Genomic DNA, 20,707 nt, shown 5'->3' with positions numbered 1-20,707 from the left:
TATTAATATAGGTATCATATACATTACTATAAGTATCTTTGATTAAATTTTGTGTATAATTCAAATATGGTACGTATTCTTTTTCAAGAAAGAATTAATTAAATAAATATTTTGTCTTACGTCTATATTATGCTAAAAATAGACTGAAAAATTTAAGAAAGAATTAATTAAACTAAAATATTCTCTTTTTAATGATCAAAGTAGAATCTTTTGGTCGTACACACAAAAAAAAGACATAATTTTCATTAAGCAGACCAATATACTATGATTATAGGTATCTTTAATTAAATTTTGTGTATAATTCAGTTATGGTAGGTATCCTTTTTTTTTTAGAAAGAATCAATTAAAATTTCGTTTTGTATCTTACACATTAATTTTAAGTTGAAATAATAATTCTATATTTAGTACAAGCTTTGTATCTGACCTTATTTACGAACAATATACATTATTATAGATATTTTTAATTAAACTTTGTGTATAATTCAGTTATTGTAGGTATTCTTTTTTAAGAGAGAAATAATTAAATAAATATTTTGTATCTTACATCTATATTATATTAAAGGAAATAATATTAAAAAATAAACAAGAGGACAAAGGAAAAAGACAAGAAAAATTAAGGCTTGGTGGTTAACAAATTTTAATTAACCACAAAAAAAATGTTGAAAATTAAAATAAGCTAAAAGCTAAAAAAAGAAGATCCATATCATTTTTTGCGCACTCACTCATACAAATTGATTTACACATACCTTTTTAAAAATTAGGATTTCATATACTTAAAAATTGATTTACTAGATTGTCTTTCCTTAGGAATCTTTATTTAAACAACTTTTGCTTATGTTTGGCTTCTCTACATTACTTAGGGTTTAGCTTCCACACAAACTTCTGCAAAGTATAGCTCCAAACTATAACTATATCAGCGAAATATTAATGTCCAAAATGAGTTGGAATTTAAAGGGTCGTGTTGTTAGATTATGACACATTCCAGATCGCGAGAAACTAGAAAATTCTAATTTAATTGAATTAATTATTCAAGATGAAAAGGTACATACTCTTTTACATGTTATTTTTTTCGAGTTGTGATGTATTTTCTTCAACTTATGCGCCTTACTAATTTAAATTTCTTTTCAATTTTTTTTTATTTTAGGGAGATCGAATTCATACAACTATTGGGATTTTCGTACTTTCAATACAAGCATTAGGAAATGTAAGGTGTCTTACGCATAATTAGGTTTTCAATTTTCCAAAATGTTAGTGACAGGGGTTTACCAGAAATTCTTGAGTTTTTACTCATATTTTTTTGTAGTGATAAACCTCAATACTGAGGACAACTTCTGAAAAATGCACTGCAATATGTAATGAGCATTTGCTACAAAAATGTTCCCTTAGGCACGTGCTACATATCAAGCAAATTGTATAGCATCATTATTTTTTGTGGAACATTCATATCAAACAAATTGTATAGTATCATTATTTTTTATGGAACATTTATTAGGAGATGGAATGAAAGTTTTACTGGAGTCTTAAAATGTTTTTAATGTTTGGTTGTAAAGATGGTATTAGCACTAACATATTAAATTTTATGGTGTAGATCGTTCTTTTTAATTATTCGCGCATCGCGCGGGTACTAATACTAGTAGAAAATAAAAGGACTAAATGGTTATTTGATAGACCCAAATTTGGTTTCTTTTCCAGGAGAGTGAAGCAAATCTAACTCTTCACCATATTAACTCATTTCCACCCATCCTTCTTGTATGAAAGATAATTTCGCACTCAATATTAAATGTTGAGTATCAAATTGCACTTTCCTTGTTTGTATTTGTCACTACTCTATACTTAAACAAGTTTAATCCAACTAAGCCATATGTTATACTAATTTTTAATGCTCGTTAATTATATATTCATTGCATTGTTTCTTCTTAATTGTCATCCAAGTTAACATTTGAACTGAGCTATATACGATTATAAATTAAAATTTACAAATTACAATTATGGCTCTTAAAAGTTGTCAAACGAAGACTAATATGTTTGTTTCAAGATTGCTTGACCATAAAAACGAAAGGAAAGCAAATGAAGAGACAAGAAATCAAATCTTCAATTAAAAATGAGATTGAAAACGTATTTCATATTGAACAAAGCAAATGTTGAAATTCCCGAGGACATGGAATGTGATCAAGAAAGGGAAAAAAAAAAAACAAAGCTCATTGACCAAAAGAAATGAATTTTAAAACAAAAAAACCCAGAGATCAAGATTGGATTCCTATTTATAGAGTTAATTCCAAACAATCCTCACACATTTACTTGATACTCCCTCCGGTCCAAAATAAGTGATTTTTGGATGTTTTCACACATATTAAGAAATCCACCTTTTAACATTAATTTAGCAATGAAATTGACCATATTAACCTTTACTATTTCACATAAATACTCCTAACACATATTCCAACATTATTTACTCCAAGGACAATATAGGAAAAAAGTAATTAATTCATTCTTGAAATCTGGAAAAATCACTTATTTTGGACCATAAGAAAAATGCCAAAAAATCACTTATTTTGGAACGAAGGGAGTATTGAAAGACACAATGGGATCTTCCATTTTCCTGCACATATAACTTTTCTCCTGTCGCATTATGTCCAAACATGACCAATGGACATATTGTCTTTTCAAAGTCATGATGTTTAAGGTAGAACAATCACATGTTTTAAATTAAATAAGATTGATCTTGTTCGAAACTATGAACATGAATACTTCGATATTCCATTATTCCCATTACGTACATTTATTGTTTTGTAATCCAAACTAAAGTTGTGTATAATATTATGCAATCAAACTTGTCTCTTGTAGTTTATTTCCGAAGATCCGCTTGGCAGCTTTCATTTCCTCTTTTTTTTCTCTCCCCACAAAGAGAAATCACTGGTTAATTAAGAAAGATACTAACTCATAGTATTTCGTTTGCTTCGGTTCTATTATTTTTCTGGTTGTTGTCATTACTGATGTGATTGTGCTTTTCTTGAGCCGACAGTCTACCGAAAACAATATCTTTACCTTCACAAGATAAGATTAAGATTTGTATATATACTAGCATTCCTATACCCTACTCGTAGGAATACACGAATATGTTATTTTTGTAACTCCCACTTCCAACCGAGAGGGGTTGCTCTGATGGTAAGCAACCCCCACTTCCAACCGAGAGGTTATGAGTTCGAGTCTCCCCAAGAGCAAGGTGGGAAGTTCTTGGAGGGAAGGATGCCGGGGGTCTATTTGGAAACAGTCTCTCTACCCTAGAGTAGGGGTAAGGTCTGCGTACACACTACCCTCCCCAGACCCCACTAAATGGGATTATACTGGGTTGTTGTTGTTGTTGTAACTCACATAGCAAATTCTAAAGACAAAACCAAAAAAAGAGAGAAAGAGGAAAAGATAAGTTGGACTCGTCAAAGGCCAATCATTGGGAATGCTTCTTAACGCCCACATTGCTTTAGTGTAGGCAGATCAGAGGGGAGCTTTGAACTTCGAGCTTTTACTGCCATGTCATTTAATTTGTCGTATAATAATATTAGTAACAGTAGAAATTAAAAGTCTTGATGTGGAACTCGATTATACGAAAAAATTTATTTTGTGTCTCGTACAACTGACGCTAGTTGTATGAGGTAATTTTTTATCTCACAATTTTATGAACCCAGAAGTATAAGATTGGGGTCCAAAAATTTGTAAGACAAAAAAGAGCCTCATGCAACTAGTGTAAGTTGTACGAGACACAAAATAAAACTTGTCCGATTATACCAAGTGTGTATGTATATCACATTTCTTGTTTCTTGGTTTTCCTTGTTTGAATCCTCATCGTTAACTTGCAATCTACTGATCCTTTTGATAAAGCAAATCAAAGAAAGCAGTTCATTCCCATCACCAAGATTCACTTTGCTCTATGTTTATTCCCTTCCCCCAACTTTTTCTTTCTTCCTTATTCACACATATATATAAGTTGCCTCTTGCAATGTCTTTTATCCATTATTATTCCTTTTACCATTTTCTAGCATACATATTCCTCATTGTGTCATCGATCAATATATATCATCCTTTCCTCTTTGTTACTTGTCTGTCCATTTATTTGCTTAATTAGCCACTCGATTGGTCCATCACCTCTCATACCATGAACATGGAGGTTTGTACACTAGCATATCTTTTTCCTCCTTTCTCTTTACATTGGATAGGTTGTTGTTATTGGTTTTAGATCATCAACAATAACAACAACCCGGTATAATCCCACTTAGTGGGGTCTGGGCAGGGTAGTGTGTACGCAGACCTTACCCCTACCTTGAGGTAGAGAGGCTGTTTCCAAATAGACCCTCGGCATCCTTTCCTCCAAGAACTCCCCACCTTGCTCTTGGGGAGACTCGAACTCACAACCTCTTGGTTGGAAGTGAAAGTTGCTTAGATGAACACATAAATATGAAGCGATCAACGTTGATTAACTTGTTTGGAATATTTGATACGTATATAGTTATGTATTGTTGCGTGTTTGATTATTTCTTGATAACAACAGCCAATACGTGTTATTTTATAATCATAAATTGTTCTCTTATTTTTTGCCACTTGTAACAATTGATCTAGCTAGTTCTTCATTTGATGCTATAATAAACTAATTAATTTGCATGAATATCTGGGTTTTTTCCCTTTTGCCAGACAGTTGAATTGAAAGTAGATATGGTTGGAATACATGAGAAAAGACTGCGTAAATGCCTGTCAAAATTAAGAGGTAATTAATCATTAATTATTCAGTTCATTAATTTCTCTCTTGATCAAATTTCCTACTATAAGGCAATTCAAATTGATATATTTGTGGGGAAAAATTCCAGGAATAGAGAAAGTGGAAGTGGATGGTAACAGTCAAAAAGTTGTGGTGATAGGGTATGCTCACAAGAACAAAATACTAAAAGCAATAAGACGAGGTGGTCTTAAAGCAGATTTCTGGTCTGCTCAAAATGAACTTCTTCAGGCTTACGCTGCTTCTGCTTCTTACTCTTCTTTTAGATTTAACAACTTCTCCTTCTTCTAGCTACCTATCATTTACACAATATTGCTCGGACTTTTCAAAAATGTTGCCAACGTAACATGTTGGATCCTCTAAATGTAATATTTACACAATATTACTCGGACTCTTTAAAAATGTTACGGAGTGCAACATATCCGAACCTCCAAATATATTTTTAGAGAATTCGATAAAGGAACGACAATATTTTTGGAGAGTGCTAGCAACATAGATGTGTTGTTTTGTTCTTCTTCAATACTTACCATTTTGTTCTTTCTTTCTTTCTTTCTTTCTTTATATGTTCTTCCCCTTGGAAGCAGTGTATACAAAAATGAAATGGAAGAGTTTTGAATTTCTTTTGAGCAATGATGGAGCAGTTTTCAAGTATTTTATGTAATGGTCAATTAATCGTCTTTGGATTGCATTTAAGCAATAATATGTACTTCGTTTCGTTGTGTAAAAGTAAAAAAGATAAAGAAAGAATCTCGGGTCGTCAGAAAATAAAGAAAAAAGAATAAGAAATACCCCCCAATATAAAGTTTTTTTTTTGATTTCTCGTTCGGTGTTCGGTGTCCCGTACCCACATTGAAGCCCGACTATATCCGAATTCACGCGCATAAGGCTCGAACTCTATACCTCTGGTTAAGTGAAGAGCAGTCTCATCCACTGCATCACATCCTTCGGTGGTACCCCAATATAGAGTGATTATATAAGAAAGAATAGAAATTGGTTGAACTCATGCTTTTTGGACGACAGATAAAATTGAATTTTTGCAAGTGGCGTTAACATCTAAAGAAGCAAATAAATGAATGGCATTAACAAGATTAATATTTATAAAACATAACTAACATTAGTATAATTGTCCTCGACAAGTTTTCTAAATTATGGCTGAATCCAATATTTTCTCCCTAAAATTGCTAATTTGGGAATGGGCATCGGTTGGTTCGGTTGATTGTGAATTTATTTATTCGGCATATCGGTTATTAGTTTTAAATATGCTAAACTGATAACCGAATCGATAAGATATCGGTTATCGGGTATCGTTTAGTCGGTTATCGATCCTTATCGGTTTACCCAATAAAAATAAAAAATATCCAAAAATTTCATATTTTATTATAGAAACTGTGATCATATTGTTAAGAGAAAGGAACTGAATATTTGCTCCTAAGAAAAGAGGGATTAAATTGCAACTTTAGAAAAAGAAAACTTTCCTTACATTTGAAAATCCTAATGAATGATCTAATTTTCAAAGTTATAAGTTAGTAGGAGTAAGGAACAAGACATTCTACAATCTAATCTTACTAACTTTCTCGCTGTGGGCGGGCATAATTCACATGAAAATAATAAAATCCTATTCTTATAAATACTCAAGAATTAGTGTTACAAAAGAAACAAATAGAAAAACTAAAAATCTATTGAACAATTAATTCTTTTAAAGTTTAGAACTAAAAATTTTTAATTGAAGAATTAAAATGAGAAATTCAGAAAAGTTTAAAACTTACTCTAAGAATTAGGGTTTGAAGATGAAGAGTAACTGCATAGAGATATTGAGAGAATGAAACAATGAAGCCATAAGGTGGCTTTATATACATAGTGAGTAAAATTATAATTTTGTTAAACCTTATTGGGCCATCGGTTAAACCATTAATAAAATTGGGCAAACTGAAACCTGAACCGATAACTTAATAGTCAAATAACATTAAATCGTTATCGAACTATTTACCCAATAACTCAATATCGATAACCAATAGTATTTTATCGGTTCGTGCTATCGGTTATACCCCTATAGCGTGGGGTAACCCCTTTTTAAAGTGGTATTTAGCTTTATTAAGTATTTTTAATGTGTGCAAAAATAGCCACTACTCTATTAAAATTAATATGAAAAGACGGTTTTACCCTATTTTATGAGTGTTGTGTAAATATTAAGGGCATTTTGTTCTAATATTTACACAACACTCATGAAGTTAAGGATATGATGTCTTAAAGTTTAACAACAGAAGGTGCAAATACAGGACATTTTGTCCTTAATATTTATACAACACTCATAAAGTTAAGGATACCACGTCCTTAATATTTACACAATAAGAAGTTAAGGACACTATGTCCTTAGCATTTACACTATATGTATGAAGTTAAGGATATGATGTCCTAAATATTTACACAGCACTCATGAAGTTAAGGACATCATGTCCTTAACATTTACACTGCACATATGAAGTTAAAGACATGATGTCCTAAAGTTTAAAACAGAAGGTGCTAATTCATGACACTTTGTCCTTAATATTTATACAACATTCATAAAGCTAAGGACACCATGTCTAGCATAGGGGTATTTTCGTCCGGGCAGGTAAAAATTATCAAAGCACTGGCTAAAGAGTAAATACATTTTAAATAGTGGTTTAAGAGTAAATACAGTTCTAATTAGCGGCTAACTGTGTGCTTCCCCCGATATATGCCCAGCCCTAATATGGTACGATAATATTATTCTTAGCCATAATATATATTAATTTTCAACGACACAGTTAATTACATATGCTTATTAGTTTAAGCGTTTAGGTTGCTTTAATATCAAAACTAGATCCGTTCAATTGTGATAGCTTCCTCCAGAAGAAATCTTAGATAGAGAAACTCTAACCCTTCTCTAAAAATACCTACATGGACACAACCACCACACCGCCAATTATACCACTGGACAAGAATAGTCAAATTAATGTAGAAGAAACAATACCACATTCCTATAAGGAAAAGCTACTTGACAAGCAGGCAAAAAGCCAAATGGAGTACTATGATGAGAATCACCCCAGTCACCAAAGATGATAAAGGAAAAAATATTGAAGGCTCAATCGTCTTCTCACAAGACAACAAGAACCACCTATATTAACCATGGCGCTTCTCAGTTATCATAAAGGTCTTTGGTCATAGAATGTCTTACCATTACCTTCGATCTAAACTAATTGATCTATAAAAATCATCCGAACAGTTAATCTTGATTGTCCTAGGATGGGACTTCTTCATTGTCAAATTCGGTCTAGAGGAAAATATGGGTAAGGCACTACACCTAGGGCCATGGTTCATCTCTGGGAATTTCCTATCAGTACGTAAATGGGAACCAAAATTTGTCCCACAAAAAGCTACTCTCTCTCTTCCACATCCATATGGATTGTCCTACCCCAACTACCAACATAATTTTACTACAAAGAAATATTGAAACAATTTGGTAGGAAACTAGGCAAATTACTCAAAATTGATTCATGCACCTCTTCCATGTTGAGAGGAAGATATTCATGCATCTGTGTCCAAGTACCTTAGAAACCCCAGTGGAAACATCAGTAATCATTAGTGACCGTAAGCAAGCAGTGATTTATGAATGTGAAGGCACATTATGTATAACATTTGGAAGAATTAGTCCCATAACAAAAAGTTGTAATTTTAAAAGATTCCAACCATCGCTGTCACAAGAAGCCCCTGAAAATTCAGGGATAACACCAAGGAAGGGGAGGACAATAGATGGAAGATAGTCATCTTCCCTAGACGAAAGAAAAAAAGTCAACAAACGATGAAGGGAAGGAACAACGGAAACGAAAACAATCAGCCTCATGCACTAAAATCACAAAAGATCTAGGTAAAAATGTTCGATGCAAACTCTGGTAAGTTTCTGGAAACCAAAAATTTTAAATATAATTCTAAGTCCAATAATATGCAGTCCAAAAATTACAATAGGCCTAGTGGCCCTGTGAATAAATTAAATACCATCCCCACTCCCTAGTATCCCAACACATGAGGCCCCAGCCCAAGTACATCGCCAAATGCAAGACGGGAATTGGTCATGATGGAGTTGACACCAAAAATCCAACTAAGCCCGTTAATGATGCCTACAAGGAAGCCCCTATCAATAGCCTAACCTCAGGCGCATACACTACTAAAATTGTGGCCTTGGGCCACCAAGCCAATACCAAATCAATTGAGGTCCATACCCAATCGGAAGCACCCAGCCCAAATAATTACCCTTACCTAAATACCTATGTGTCCCCTACTCCTCTCCTAGCAGAGTACTCTAATGGGGAAAACTCACCACACTCCATGAACACTCAAGTGCCTCACTTGAGAACCCACCCAATCTCAGGTGAAATGACACCTTCCGTCTACTCAAACAGATACCACATTAATTTTGAATCCATTTCTCTAGGTGTATTACCCGATGACCTTTCTACTGACCTAGATTTGACACCAAACTACGCCATTATGAGCCAGCTCATTAACATAACCCCCACCATTACCCAAAGAAGTAAACAAAAAAGCATAAAAATGGAAAACAACCAGCTGCCACCCACCATTTTGACGTCGATTCCACTGCCGCCGAACCACTCACCGACATCATGGCTGGAAGTGGTGCTTCAAGGACAAGGACTAGCCTACAATTTTACCCTGGAAAATCAACCAGTAACCCTAATTGTCCAAAACCCTGCACATCTGGCGAGGGTAACGGTGGAAGTCCTCAATAGGGCCTTGGTAGCCTTTGGCCCATGCCTATGGCAGGCGATGACAAGCAATGGTAACATGAAACCCAATCTGGACCCACTAATGCTCAACAATCTAATCTCCCAAGCATTCCAATCAATCCCCTTCTTCCTAGGACCGAGAATGGAGGACCCAACAACGTCTCTAGTATTTGTGAGAGTCGAGCCCCAAACCTATCAAAATCCATCTCCTTCTGCTCCAGTAGAGAAGAACCAGTCACCACCGTTGGGAAACATCACAAGGGAAATCAACAAATCCATAGACCTCCTGAAAAGCCCTCCGGAAATGGAAGGAACAACTTACGACCCCTTATGAATTGACTCTCTCCTATTGGACTCAGTCAGAACAATTGAGTTCAGTGTAGAGAGCGGCGAAGTGCTTGTGCTGCTATGTCCTAGAGCCATGACCAAGTATGGTCTGAGCCTAGTCTCTCACCACACCCAGGGTGTGACCGAACCACTCCTCAATTTGACCCTAGTCCTAAGCATGAAGAAAATGAACCCAAAGAGACTAACAAGGTTTCCTCAGTGAATGAAGAAGCCTTACAGAAACCAGTCCCCCAACCGCTAACCACCCCTGATGAACTACATCATATGGAATGTTAGGAGTGGAAATAGTGTGGGGTTCAGAAGACACTGCATCGACATGGTTCAGCTTCACAAGCCAGCTCTGCTGGTTTTATTAGAAACCAAGATGGCTGATCATAAAAAACTAACGGAGGAGCTACATTATGATATACTTATCCAGTCTCCGGTAGTTGGCTTGTCTGGTGGGATAGTAATGATATGGAAAGAAGACTATGTCACTGTAGATGAGGTGTCCACTACCCCTCAGGGCATCCATGCCATGGTAAAGGTACTCCCATCTCACACCACTTGGTTATTTCAGCTATTTATACTAGCAACATTTTAGCTGATAGGAAATTGTTATGGGAAAGTCTGGTTACTATCTCTAAAAGCAATATTGAGAACTGGTTTGTAGGTGGAGACTTCAATGAAGTCTTAAAAGCTAGGGATAAATTTGGGGGTAACCCTATTAACTCAAGTCGTAGTAATCTATTTTGGAACTACCTTAATGAATGCAAACTAGTTGACTTAGGTTACAAAGGCAGTAAATTTACTTGGACTAACAAAAGATACAAAATTAGGAGTAGTTTATAGATAGGTGCTTTGCTAACGATTGCTGGATTTTCTAGTCCCCAGAGGCTACTATTAATCATCTCCCTAGGACCCACTCAGATCACTGCCCTGTTCAAATAATGCTAAAGGGGTACTCCTTCAATAATTCCAACAGACCTTTCAGATTTGAATCAATATGGACTTGCCACCCCTCCTTCCATTGTATCATTAATGAGTTCTTTACTAATAACTCCCCCAATCCAATCAACTGAAACATTTCAAAGAATTGTGACCCAATGGAGCATGCACACATTTGGCAACATCTTCCACAAAAAGAGAAGGATCCTAGCCAAAATTTCTAGAATCCAAAATTTACCAAATTACCATTTCAGTAATTACCTACTAAACTTAGAGAGTAACCTGACCAGAGATCTTGACTCCATCCTCAAGAATAAAGAAGACTTCTAGAAACTCAAGTCAAGAGTTAATTGGCTAACTGAAGGTGATGCTAACACTAGATTCTTCCATACCTCCACTCTTAATAGGAGAAGAAGAAACATGATCATATCCTTCAAAGAGGAAAGTGGAAACTGGCTCTATGACCAAGGCGACATTAAGGCCTCTATAATACACTTCTTCAAGCGCCTCTTCACTTCCTCACACACTCAAGATCCCTTTTCCACTACCAGTCATATGGACATGACCAATATCCTATCAGACTGTCAAAGAGACAGCTTGGATAGGTCCCTTGAGGTTAGTGAAATCAAAATGGTCATCTTCTCCTTTAAACCTTTCAAGGCACCAAGCCCGAATGTGCTCCACCTTTCTTTTACCAAAGGTACTGGAGCATTGTAGGGAACTCAATAATTGATTTCTGCAAACAATGCCTCAACACTCACTCCAAGGATGAGACCATGAATCAAACTCTCCTCTGTCTCATTCCCAAGTGTCCCCAAGCCACCATGCTCAAAAACTTCAGACCAATAGGGCTTTGTAACACCATCTACAAGACCTTCACTAAGATCATTGTCAATAGGATCAAGCCCTTTTTATATGTTGTAATTGGCCCTAGCCAGACTAGTTTCCTATCAAATAGAAGATCATATGATAATGCAATCATTGTTTAAGAATATATACTCATTTGGGGAAATGAAAGGAGCCAGGCTCATATGATTCTCAAAATTGACTTAGACAAGGCTTTTGACAGGCTGGAGTGGTCCTTTATTATGGACATATTACATGCCTTCAACTTCCCTCCTAGGCTAACTAAGTTAATCTTTTCCTGCATTAGCTCATCTAACATCTCCATCCTAGTGAATAGGGGCAAAATATATACCTTCAAGCCCTATAGAGGCATTAGACAAGGGGACCCAATCTCCCCTTACCTGTTCATTCTGTGTATGGAAAGGCTCTCCAGGTCAATTGATAAAGTTGTCCAGGACAAAGAATGTGATGGGTTTTTACTTAACCTTATGTTTTGATGATCTAACAAACTTGTCGTGAAGAACCAGATAGAGAAACTGCTCCACAGGATACACATCTCATATGAACTGGTCGAAGCCTGAACATTAGCAAATGGATGAATGACCACATGGAGGAACACAACAGGGACCTGATGACCTAGTCCCTTAGGGTTCTCCGACAAAAGCACAAATCAGTAACTGTACGCAATCAATATAAAGAGGAACACAATAGGGACCTGCTCCCTTAGGGTTCTCTGACCAAAGTACAAGTCAAGTGCACAGCCAGAATGCAGCAGAAGAAAGTGACCATCTGGCGAACACAACTAGGACCTGGTCCTAGTGTATGTCCAGACAGAAGTATTGGGACCTGGTCCGTTGGTATGTCCTGACATAAAGCACAAAGTCCAGCTGGAACGCAACTGCCTAGAAGTGGTTGTGCAGACAGTACAACAGTCACTTCTCACTGAGAAGAAGTACACAAAGAGTTGACATCACTATCTATTGTGATATCTTTTGTGATAAAACAACTTGGTGCAAGACACACCATCACTTGTGCATTCAGTGATATTCTATCAAGAAGAAGAATCATCGATCCGACATTGAAATCACTGGTGTGTCAATAACAAGAAGACAACTCCACTAAGGATCAGTTTCTAAACGAAGTCTTATGTATATCCATAGTTGAGTTGTAATCTTGTTAATTGTTCTACATTGTAAGTCCTAGTTTGCTTTCTTAGAAGCGTTGTTTTAGGAACAAACAAAATTCGTAAAATTTAAAGTTTATGTTGTGACTAGAAATAGTCATAAGTTAAATCCTCTGTAACTAGGAGAGTTAGAGAGTGGCTTGTGGTGGTTGCATCACAAGTTAGTTTAAAGTCTTTGCAATAGGGTTTTTGCAAAGTGGCTTGTAATAGGTAGATTACAAGTTAGTTGAGTTAAAAGCCTACAAGAGTAGGTCGTGGTTTTTTGATCTACATGTGTGGGATTTTTCCACGTAGAAAAATCTCCTGCCTTCTTTACTTTCAGCCTTTACAACATTCTACGTATCAATCTCATACGGGACCAGGTACTCTATAGTTTGGTGGACTCATATAAGCTATCAATTGGTATCAGAGCGGGTTCCTCCTATCAGGCTAACACCTAGGAAGGATTCTAAATGGCTGCTCCACAAAGCTTTGAAGAAGGACAATCAACCTATAGACCTCCCATATTCAATGGTCAATACTATGGATGGTGGAAGACTTGGATGCATGATTTCATAATAGCTAAAGATTCAAAAGTGTGGGATATCATTTGTGATGGTCCACATGTTCCCATGAAGAAACTTGAAGAAACAGGACCATTGGTGCCCAAAGGGAGAAGAGAGTACAGCGATATAATAGAAAAGCTGTAGAAAAGAACTATCGTGCCAAGAAAAGCTTGATGTGTGGCATAGGACCTGATGAGTACAACAAAGTATCAGCCTCTGATACTGCCAAAAAAATATGGGAAGCCTTACAAACTACACATGAAGGAACCACTCAAGTCAAACAATACAAGATCGACATGCTCACCACTGAATACGAGCACTTCAGGATGAAGGGTGATGAGTCCATACAAGATATGCACATCAGATTCACCTCCATCATAAATGAGCTTCACTCACTTGGAGATGTCATTCCCAGAAACAAGCTTGTAAGGAAAATTCTCAGTGTTCTACCTGGGTCTTGGGAAAGTAAGCTAAATGCCATCACAGAACCTAAAGATCTACAGAGTCTGACCATGGATGAGTTGATTGGTAATCTGAAAATATACGAGATGAAAAGAAAGAAAGACAGTGAAAGAAGAGAGCCTAAGAAGGAAAAGAACCTGGTGCTTAAGGCTGAAAGGAGTGATTCAAGTGATGAAGAGAGTGACATGGCATATCTTACTAAGAGATTTCAAAAAATGGTTCGAAGAAATAGTGGCATACCAAAGTGGGCCAGTTCAAGCAAAACAAGGAACAACGATCTCTGTCACAGATATGGAAAGCCAAGGCATTTCATCAAAGACTACCCTCTCGCGAAACAGGAGCAGTACAAGCAAAATCCTGACAAAGCTGGAAAAAGGAACCTGATTCCATAGAAAAGATTCAATCAAAAAAGTGTTGCAGACAATATCGTTAAGCAGCTCTTGCTGCTTGGGGAGACTCCTCAAGTGAATCCAAAAGGGAATCAGATGCAGAAAATAGTTCCATGATGGCAGTGGAAACTGAAGCAATGAAGTACGATTCACTGTTCGTGCTGATGGCTCAGTCAGATGATGACTATGAAGAAGATGAAGACGATGAGGTAAACTTCAGGGATGTTCAGAGAAATATGAAATCCTATTCCTCTAAGAAACTAAGGTCTTTATCAAATGTCCTAATTGACGCTTATTATAGTGTTGTAAATGATAAGGAGATCTTGACTGTAGAACTATGGGAGGCCGAACAATCTAGAGATGATCTAGTGGTCTGTGTAGTTGACTTAAATGAAACCATAACTAATATTGAACTAGAGAAGGAGGCCCTAAATGAAAAAAGAACCAGTGTGGAGAATGAGAGAAACGATTTGATGGTAGTAGTAGTTGATCAAAAAGAAACAATAGAAGGTTTTAGCAATGAGAAACATTCCTTAGAAGAAAAAATTGCCTCCACTGAAGAGGAAAGAGATGACCTTCTAGTGATATGCGCTGATCTAGAGGAAACCATTGAGGGACATAATAGAGAACATAGGAATATAAGTCTTGGGAAAGGGAAGGAAGTAGCCAGTGAGTCGCACATCTTGCTGGAAAAAGAGTTAACTGCTGTAAAAACTAGTCTTTGCAGTGAACTCGAGAGGAATCAGCAACTCCAATTTGAGTTGGAGAAAGTAAGAAATGATCTTGAGAAATCCTTGAAGTGGACTTGGTCCTCAAATGTTGTTACTACTATATATATAAAAAATAGTGGGAACAAGCAGGGCATCGGGTTCTAAAGGGAGAAAACTCCTTACAATCCACACAGCAAGTATGTCATCGTACCTGATAACTGGCTATGTACCCACTGTGGAAACAATGGGCATTTTAAAGAAAATTGTCAGGCCAGGTTTCAGTCTGCTCAGAAGAACAAAGCGTTTACTGAGAGAGAGACTAATAGCAAAGGACCAGGTACCACTTGCAAAAAGCGTATGTTGCCTGCATATACTAGGAAAGCCCTTATTAATCCTTTTTATAGTAACAAAGGACCCAAACTAGTTTGGGTTCCTAAATCTAACCCTTGATTTGCATGAGCAGGGAACAGTGAGAGGAAGCGGGCTGCTATGGATCATGGACAATGGATACGTAAAGCATGCAGCTAAAAACAACATGAATCTCTTCTCATTGACAGCCCTGCAGGAAGGGAATGTATCCTTAAGAAGGAAGTAAAGGGTACATTCTCAAGTGAATGAAAAGGTAGATAAGTTCTTTTGGCACTCAAGTGGGAATGTGCGCTATGTGAATGGCCTAAAGAGTGCAGTCACCAATCTGATAACTCGCCAAGTGGTCTCAGCTGACAAAGGAAACAAGAACATCCACTCCAACTAAGTGTGAATTCCCACAAGCTGGTGGTATGAGATAAGTAAAGTCACAACCTTGGCACGAAGGATTGGTATATGCAAACCTCTCACCTTAAAATAAATTAACTTAGCAGGACCTGGCCTATGGTTTGTCAGCTCAAGTGTCCCCAGACATGAGTTCACAAAAGGAATAAGGAGGGGGAGAAAGGATCAAGCACAATTTCCCAACAATCAAGGACTGCACAGTAAAATGAACTGAAAGAAAGAACTGAACAGACAAGAATACCATGTCCTCGACAATAGGAAGGATTAGCCAGGAAAGCTCAATGAAAAGAGATGAGCAAAGGAATTCCTCAGGAATAAAATCCACGAAACAAGGCCAGAATGTCTCCAACAAAGGGCACACTGAATGATATGGGGTGCTCATGGGGTCTACAACAAGACACTTCCTCTTGCCAAGAAAGAAATGATGACAAAATGAGTAAGATGAAGGGGACTAGCGAAATGCAATGCAACATCATTCTCCATGTCTTACAAAGATCCTGGTACGTCACTCCTTACCACTGAAGCTGAGAGAGGATCAAGGATGCAACTCATGGCATGGCACAAGTAGCATAACACAAAGTGTGGGAAATCAAATTAATCTCCACATCTCCCTCTTTAATCAAAGTCAATCATTCTTTTATTCTAAGAGTTAGATAAACATGTTTTCTTTCTCTCTTCGCTCCTGAATAGAATCCAAAGTGCAAGTCCGTAAGAATCCTACTTGTAGGGTGTCCACAACGGAGTTGAAATGCCTTAGAGGAACTCAGGACCTGGTCTTGTGTTACCCCTCAGGTGACAGTTTTATTAATCTTGTTGGGGTATGAAAATGTTATCTATGCAGGTTTTTCTATGGAAAAGGAAAACACTTTTGGAACGGTTCTCTTATCATGATACATCCCTCATCCCCTGGAAAACAATGAAGATGAACTCAAATGGCTTCATCAACAACTGAAGAAGGTCTTCAAATCAAAAAAAGGGAAGAAGATCAAGCATATTTAAGAAACAGAAGACACAATTCCAAAAATCTGCATCAAAGCCTCGAGTAGAGAACTCTGGATCAATCAAAAGTGAATATGGAGTTACAAGGGCCAAATAAAGAACCTGATCCTCCATCAGTTGGCTATGTAAGACAACACTAGGTAAAGACAGCTGAAGTGTTTTCTGACCAAGCCTAGCTCACATCAATACCGTTGTAGGTAAATACGCATATTGATCATAGAAGCTAAAGGCACAGGTGTGAAAGGTGAAGAGAGAGGAGCTACCAAAAACTTATTCAAAATTTGTTCTGGCATCAGGTTCATGCACCTCATGTTAGTAGTAATGTGCTTAAATTCTGGATGTCCTCATCAAACAAAATTTCTACAAAACTAATTCATCTGCCACATCATCTGTTTGTTCAAACGTCTGAGTGTCATGTCTTGTCCGTCACATCCTTTCATTCTCTCTACACGGTAACACTTCCCCACAAACCTGCCGCCGATTTCAGAATTATTCAGAACCAATTTCGCTCTCCACTTATCATTAGCCCTTCCTCCAATAAAAATTTCTTTCTCTCTCATGGCAAGTCATGAACCTTCATCCCCTTTATAAAGCTAGGATCATCTTCTCATCTTTCTTTTTTTCTCTTTGCTCGTCTACCAAGCTTTCATCTAATGGCGATTAAAAAATCACCTCATTCTTCCACCATTAACACCGCTCCCACTTCACTATCACCTCTGAAACCATTCCGTGAACACCACTATTTCACGTCTTCTACCACCTTATCTACTCTTGATTCCTCCTCTACTCCTAGAGTTTTCGCATTTTTGATAAATCCTGTCTACCATTATTTTGGGAATCCTATGACAAGTCAAGCCTACAATCTCATCAAAGACCACACATGAAGTTTTACTCCTCAAATGTCAGGAGCCTCTAAAGATGATCCTGATCAGTATCTGAACTCTTCCATGTTGGACTCAACGACTCTCAATGAGTCACCAGAAAAAGAAGCAGCTCATAGCATCATGGCTATAGATGTTGAGAGATTGATGAATGAAGGAGAATATCTCTCGTCTGAATACTAGGGGGAAGAAATTCCATTCCTAGAAGATGTAAGAACCACAACACTCCTCGAGTCCTTAGCTTATGAGATATCCACAGAAAAGCCTTCTGATGAACCTGATTCTCTTCCATGCGAACTCACTTCTGAACCTCCTGTTCACTCCAAGCTGTTAGAATCTTCCTCCAAATCTCCCATCACCAGGTCACTGCACAAAGAAAGCCTTGAATCTTCACTGCTGAAAAGTAAGAGGAGTGTCAAGATAAGGAAAAAGAGGAAAATGAATCCAAAGGATTTCATCAAGAGTGTGTTAGTAAATCGAATAGACATGGATGCTTCCAGGGAACCTGGTTCCTTAGTACAAAAATACATGACAGTTGAGGGAACTATTGAGGAACTGAAAGGGTCATTCATGAAGAACAACATCAAGTTTAAACGGAGTCAAACAAAGCTAGCAGTGTTTGAAAACAGTACTATGGTGATGGCAAGCTGGAAAGGAAAGTTTGATGAAGGGTCTAGCTAACAAAAAGGGGAAACTACTGTAAAGGAACCTGGTTCAACATGGTCCATGACCTGTGATGGTGTTCTGTGGCAACAGAACTTAAGAACTCAAAAAGTGTTGTGGGGATGTACTTTTGATCTAGCAATCTCGGAGATGGCCGGCATGAGACAAATTCTGGAGATTGTGGAATTTCAACAATGGGAACACTTGTTTGAAGGGAGCAAGCCTATGGTGTACGAGGATGCAATACAAACCTTCTATGCATCTCTTTTCACAGTTGAGGGGGATCACATCTGTGCACTCGTAAATGGAGTGGACATTGTACTCGATGCTTCAACATTGGGAAGGATTCTCAGAATTCTGTGTGAAGGTGTGTCCTCAGTTAAGGATGTCTATGGAATAAAGTTTCAGAGAGCCATCATGAAAGAGCAAGCCATTCAATAGGGGGAACAGGTCTATAAGAAGGTGTTGCTTCCTGAGTACCAGCTTCTCTTTGAACTGGTTAATAAAGTTCTCTAACCCCGCTCTAAGAGACGTTCCATTGCCACAAAGTCAGATTTGGTTCTGATGTAAGCGCTTGATGAGTTTGTACCAATCAACTTACCAACAATCATGATAGATCACATGCAGAAGGTGGAAAAGTTTAAGGGTGGCAATCATGGGTTACCTTATGGCTTTCTCATCACTCAAGTGTTCAGATTCTATAAAATTCCCTTGGGAAATCCTAGAGTGGGCACACGCAAGCAAACCTTTTCTAAAACCACTCTAGAAGAATGTGAATGCATATAAAAAGTTGGTGTAAGCATCTCGACCATTTCTCAGCTAATAAATGCCCAAAACGTAGCCTATGAGGAAATACGATGGCTGAGGGCTCGAAATGCCATTCTAGAAACTCAGCTTAGCCAAGCAGCTAAGGGACCTGATTCTGTACATGAGGAGGTTGCCCAACTAAGAAAGGAAAATGATAGACTTAGAGCTAAACTACTTGAAGAACAACTGGCTACAAATGCTAGACTGGACCTGGCTCAAAACTATTGTTGTCTCTTTCTCCAAGCTTCCCTCCTCTAGTGTTCCCTAGGATCCTCTTAGTGTCAAGATATTTTTGCTCCAACATCCTGTGGTTGCTGTTTTACTTGTGTTTACTTGTTTTTTTTGTGATGGCATGTTGAACTTAACCATTACTGCTCCTGACTTGCGTAGTCCAATGTAAACATTAATGAAACAGCTCCTCTTTCCTTGCATGTACAACACTGTGTTCCTCTGGCTTCTCTTTTCTGTCATGTTGTGTGCACATATGTGTCATGAGCTAGCTGTGTTAGACTTCTTTATGCTTATTACCTGCTTGTGCTCTTCTTCATAGTTGTTCTTTTTAATGATCCCAAAGGGGGAAATAAGGATAAGGTGGGATAACATGGTTACATTGTTGACGAAGATCTTTGATTAAGGGGGAACTTCTTCTGGTTAGAGCTGAGATTAAGGGAGAATTTGATTAAGGGGGAACTTCGTCTAGTTATCCCTATCTGGTTCTGCTCTAAACAAATATTGTCTATGCTTAAGTTTGTCATCATCAAAAAGGGAGAAATTGAAGGGTTTTTACTTAACCTTATGTTTTGATGATCTAACAAACTTATCGTGAAGAACTAGATAGAGAACCTGCTCCACAGGATACACATCTTATATGAACTAGTCGAAGCCTGAACATCAGCAAATGGATGAATGACCACATGGAGAAACACAACAGGGACCTGATGACCTGGTCCCTTAGGGTTCTCTAACAAAAGCACAAGTTAGTAACTGTATGCAATCAATATAAAGAGGAACACAATATGGACCTACTCCCTTAGGGTTCTCTGACCAAAGTACAAGTCAAGTGCACAGCCGGAATGCAGCAGAAGAAAGTGACCATCTGGCAACTGTTACAGAAAGAGGGACACAACTAGGACATGGTCCTAGTGTATGTCCTGACAGAAGTATTAGGACATGGTCCATCGGTATGTCTTGACATAAAGTACAAAGTCTAGATGGAATGCAATTGCCTAGAAGTGGCTGTGCAGACAATGCAGTAGTCACTTCTCACTGAGAAGAAGTACACCAAGAGTTGACACCACTATCTATTGTGATATCTTTTGTGATAAAACAACTTGGTACAAGACAGATCATTACTTGTGCATTCAGTGATATTCTCTCAAGAAGAAAAAGCATCGATCCGGCATTAAAATCACTGGTGTGTCAAGAATAAGAAGACAACTCCACTAAGGATTAGTTTCTAAATGAAGTCTTATGTATATCCATAGTTGAGTTGTAATCTTGTTAATTGTTCTACAATGTAATTCCTAGTTTGCTTTCTTAGAAGCGCTATTTTAGGAACAAACAAATTTCGTAAACTTTAGAGTTTATGTTGTGACTAGAAATAGTCATAAGTTAAATCCTCTGTAACTAGGAGAGTTAAAGAGTGGCT

At 37.4% G+C, this 20,707-nt stretch overlaps 1 protein-coding gene across 1 annotated transcript; it reads left to right on the top strand.

Moving 5' to 3' along the window:
• The first annotated feature begins 3,961 nt into the window (after window positions 1-3,961).
• LOC107779676 (heavy metal-associated isoprenylated plant protein 44-like) lies at window positions 3,962-5,395 on the top strand. The gene is made up of 3 exons (XM_016600464.2): window positions 3,962-4,162; window positions 4,684-4,756; window positions 4,857-5,395. Exons 1-3 carry the CDS (start codon window positions 4,151-4,153, stop codon window positions 5,054-5,056), a joined length of 285 nt encoding a protein of 94 aa, XP_016455950.1. The 5' UTR covers window positions 3,962-4,150; the 3' UTR covers window positions 5,057-5,395.
• The last annotated feature ends 15,312 nt before the right edge of the window (window positions 5,396-20,707 follow it).

Source organism: Nicotiana tabacum, chromosome 12, assembly GCF_000715075.1.
Source record: "Nicotiana tabacum cultivar K326 chromosome 12, ASM71507v2, whole genome shotgun sequence".
NCBI lineage: Eukaryota > Viridiplantae > Streptophyta > Magnoliopsida > Solanales > Solanaceae > Nicotiana > Nicotiana tabacum.
Note: the sequence above shows the minus strand (reverse complement) of the source record. Positions and strands in the feature narration are given on the sequence as shown.